General features: G+C 41.5%; 1 protein-coding gene across 2 annotated transcripts in view; it reads left to right on the forward strand.

The window, feature by feature from the left end:
- Nucleotides 1-1,714: 1,714 nt before the first annotated feature.
- Nucleotides 1,715-4,065, forward strand: part of LOC100944714 (signal-regulatory protein beta-1-like) — a 17,280-nt gene continuing 14,929 nt past the window's right edge. For both annotated transcript variants that reach the window (XM_003788074.1, XM_023512249.1), the window contains exon 1: nt 1,715-1,787. In XM_003788074.1, coding sequence (XP_003788122.1) covers nt 1,715-1,787 — 73 coding nt within the window. The remainder of the gene's footprint in view (nt 1,788-4,065) is intronic.

Below are 4,065 nucleotides of genomic sequence, written 5' to 3' on the forward strand. Positions count from 1 at the left end.
GGACTCATTTTTTTGTGGACATTCATTAATATAATCTTATCATTTTTCATTTCTATATCTGTGGATGTGGGAAAGTGGGAACAATTTCATGAGGTACACACCTGCCACATTTAAATAGAAATTTGGATGTAAAGATGATGAATTTTATAATTTCATTCAAGAGTTACTCATGACAGATGAAGGACCTAAAATCCAGCATGTGACAGAGAGGTTTCCAGACAGTCCTGTGATAGTCATAGATGCTGGAGAAATCATTTCTCCATAAAAATGTTTTATTTCTAAAGTGTAACTTTACCCAAATATAGCAGTAAGGTCTTCCTGTACACAAATAATAATTACATAACTACAATTTGGGGGGGTTATATTTAATTATAAGTCAAGTATTTTGCATGGTTTATTTTATATTGTTCCTGCCATATCTCTACAGGGTGCATGTTATAACCTCCATTCACATAATCAAAGAAAGGCTCAGAGAAACCAAGGGTCTTACTGAAAAACATACAGCTGGAAATCTGGAGAGAAGGAAGTCATGTATGGATTAACAAGAAACAGAATGCAGAGAATCACAGAGAGAACATTTTGGCTCCTGGTGGCAGGGGTAGTCCGAGGAAACCATAGAAGCTGCATCTTAGGAGGTCCAGGAAGGTGTGAGAAAGCGACTGGTGAGCACCTGGCTCCTTGCTCCAAGGAACCTTTCAAAAGTGATATTTGAGTTTTATCTCTTCACCTTGCACCAGGAGGATTAATAATGATGTCTTGGTTTTCAAGCGTGTTACAACCATTTTCTCCTTTAGTCTCCACTAAACCACTGCAGGCAATGACTTGTTATTCTGAGTTTAGAGAACAATGCTGAGCCTAGGAGTTGATTTATCCAACTCCATAGCACACCCTTTTTGTTGGGGGATCCATTTTTCCTCTGTCCCAGTTCCCATCTGAATATAACAGCGAATGGACTAGTTGGTCTATGTGCAGAACAAAGAGTATGGAAATGGATGTGACTGCCCAAGGGTCCTGCCCTCTCATTGCCATGCTCCCTTCCATAACCCATAATCCCCAACCCTACCCCCGGTGCAGATCCTTATTAACCTGAACCCACTTGCTCTCCTGGAAGAGTCAGGAAAAAATTCCTTTTGCTGGGTATAGGCATATAAACTTGCTAAGGTGCAATGTAGATTGAATGTGAGCTAAGTTTTGCCAGTTATATCCATAAACAGTTGGAATAAGGTATCATTTCAGGAGCAGACCTGCTTTTTTCCCAAGGTTTACAATGTCTGGTGAACCCACCTGCCTCCCACTGAGAAGCTCTTGGTGGAGGCTGTGCAGAATGAGCCCACAAGCTCATTCTGGGGTCCGAGGAGTCAAAATTTGGGGCATAGCTCACCAGCACAGATCCTTCTTGGCCTGAGACTCCCAAATGAAAAAATCACCATGTAGACTTAAAGATGGGGTGAGGGGCCATGTGGACAGAGCACAAACCCCAGCAGAGAGGAGAGATTATTTCTCTAAGTCTGTTGGAGTCTCTGAAGATGTAGATGAGTCACTATAGCCTTGTAGCTGCCTGCTATTCTTGATTCTATTTCACAGTCTAGAAGCCAGTTTCTGTTTCACCAACACAGCCACTTCCTCTTGTGTCAAGAGAGGTGGAGCTCCTCTTCCCTCCACAGTGCAGAGCCCAAGATCTCCCAGCACAGATATCTGAACAGAACCCTCCAGGATGCCCCTCCCTGCCTCCTGGCCCCACCCTCCTCATCCTTTGCTGCTGCTGATTCTACTACTGGGACTCCCAGGTGAGCATTGTCTTGGGCTGGAATCTCTGGTCCCCCCAATCTGGAGATTCCAGAAGCCCTAGGTGAAGATTCGTATGCAATTAGGTCTACCAAGGAAAGCCAAGGACAGGGCATTATCTGAGAACATAAATCAGGGGTCTGAATACTTTCTGTGTGATTCATCACCTAAAGCTGGCTACCAGAGTTTCCAAACCAGATACTTCAAACTGCCACCACCACACAATATTTACATTTTAATAATATTTCAGTTGATGAAATACTCACAAAAGAATTGTTATTCAAATACAGAGCTTCTCAAGGCTCCAGAGATGAGGCAACAGGTCCAAGATCACAGAGTGAGCTGAGAGGCAGCCCCATGAGGTTGTCACCAAGCCCAGCCCTCTGTGTTCACTGTCCTGAGGAAGGGAAATCTGAAATGGTGCCTACTCAAGTTCAGGGGTCCAGTGTTTCCCTGAAGATGTGGGAATTTGAATTTAGTTTATGTGCCAAATTGTTTACTAAGCTTTTAACATGTATTGCAAATTTATTTTATTTTACATATATATGTATACATACATAAATATATATATACACACGTATGTGTGTGTGTATATATATATGTATATGAGACAGAGTCTCATTCAATTGTGCTGGGTAGAGTGCTGTGGTGTCACAGCTCACAGAAATGTCAAACTCTTGGGCTCAAGCAGTCCTCTTGCCTCAGCCTCCTGAGTAATAGAGACTACAGGTGCTTGCCACTACACCCAGCTAGTTTTTCTATTTTGAGTAGAGATTGGATCTCACTCTTGCTCAGGTCTCAAACTCCTGAGTTCAAGCAATCCACCCACCCCAGCCTCTCAGAGTGCTGGGATTACAAGTGTGAGCCACTGTGCCTAACCTACTATTTTATTTAATTCTCAGAACAACTTTGTATGCTAGCAGGCTAAGCCATACTTTTAGATATATTTGTGATTGTATATTTATATATGTGTATGAGAGATTGTTAGTGTACACACACAGGGTTTTGAATTAATGTTTTCACCCTTTCATTTTTATTTTAAATAATTTTAAACAGAAACAAATTTATTTTACTTTTTAATTGACAAATGCTGTATATATTTCATTAATATAGCTTTTTAGTATATTTTGAAGTCAGTGTGAAGAAGGGTGATTGCTACCAGCTTTATTCCTTGTTCAAAATTTCCTTGGTATTATGGGGTCTTTTGTGGTTACATATGAATTCTAGGATTTTTTTTTTCTATTTCTGTGAAATGTCCTTGATATTCTGCTAGGAATTGCATTGAATCTGTAAATTGCTTTAAGTACTTTAGACGTTTCTACAATGCTAAATCTTCCAGTCCATAAACACAGTTTACCATTGATCTGTGGCCTGTTCCCTTTCTTTCATTAATGTTTTATAGTTTCAGTGTAGAATCTCCTTGGCTATAATTATTCCTGGTACTATAGTTTGGATGTTTGTCCCCTCTAAATCTCATGCCAAAACATGATCCCCAGTGTTGGATGTGGGGTCTAGTAGGAGGTGCTTGGGTCATGGGGGTGGATGACAAGTTCAATTTTACGAAAGAGCTGTCCTGGTTCTTTGCTCTTTGCTTGGAAGAATGGCAAGTAGGGCCAGTGACACAGGGGGACGGAATGATGACAGACACAAAGCCGTTTTGCACAAGCAAGAGGAAGCTTTGCAAAACAAAAATACAGTGAGAATATGTTTTGGGAAAAGGAACAAGTCTGTCTCCGAGAGAAGAGAAGGTGCTGGAGTTTTAACTCATCTCTGTTTTGTGTTTATAGTAAATGATATGCTAAGAAGTGGGAAGAATATTCTTCATTTGTCCTAGACAGAGGCAGGGATTTCTTAGAACTTAGGGTCCTCCACATTTGTAACCTACAGAGTCACTTCAGGGGTTGCCATGGCAATTGTAAACTGTTATAGCGCTGGAGGGTGTGACTTTTACCATGCTAATAAGGAGGCTAGGTGGGACAATAGGACACCTTGGGTTACTTCTCTCCATGCTCCAAGCCTGGAAAAGACTCGAATCTCAAGTCTCCTGCTGTTGTGGATTAAGTGCTAGATGTTCATGGATGTTCATTGGCCTATTCCCTGGCTTTCAGCCTATTAGCGTACATCTGTTATCTGTCCCGAACATGGATTCCTCATAAATAGATTAATGCCGCTCCCCACCAGAGGTTAGTTTGTTCTCACTCTAGTGCTTCCTGCAAGAACTGGTTTGTTAAAAAGAGCATAGCACCCCCCTACACTCCCTCTCTTGCTTTGGGATCTCTG

This window comes from Otolemur garnettii, unplaced genomic scaffold (genome assembly GCF_000181295.1).
Source record: "Otolemur garnettii isolate 467f Iridium unplaced genomic scaffold, OtoGar3 scaffold00025, whole genome shotgun sequence".
NCBI lineage: Eukaryota > Metazoa > Chordata > Mammalia > Primates > Galagidae > Otolemur > Otolemur garnettii.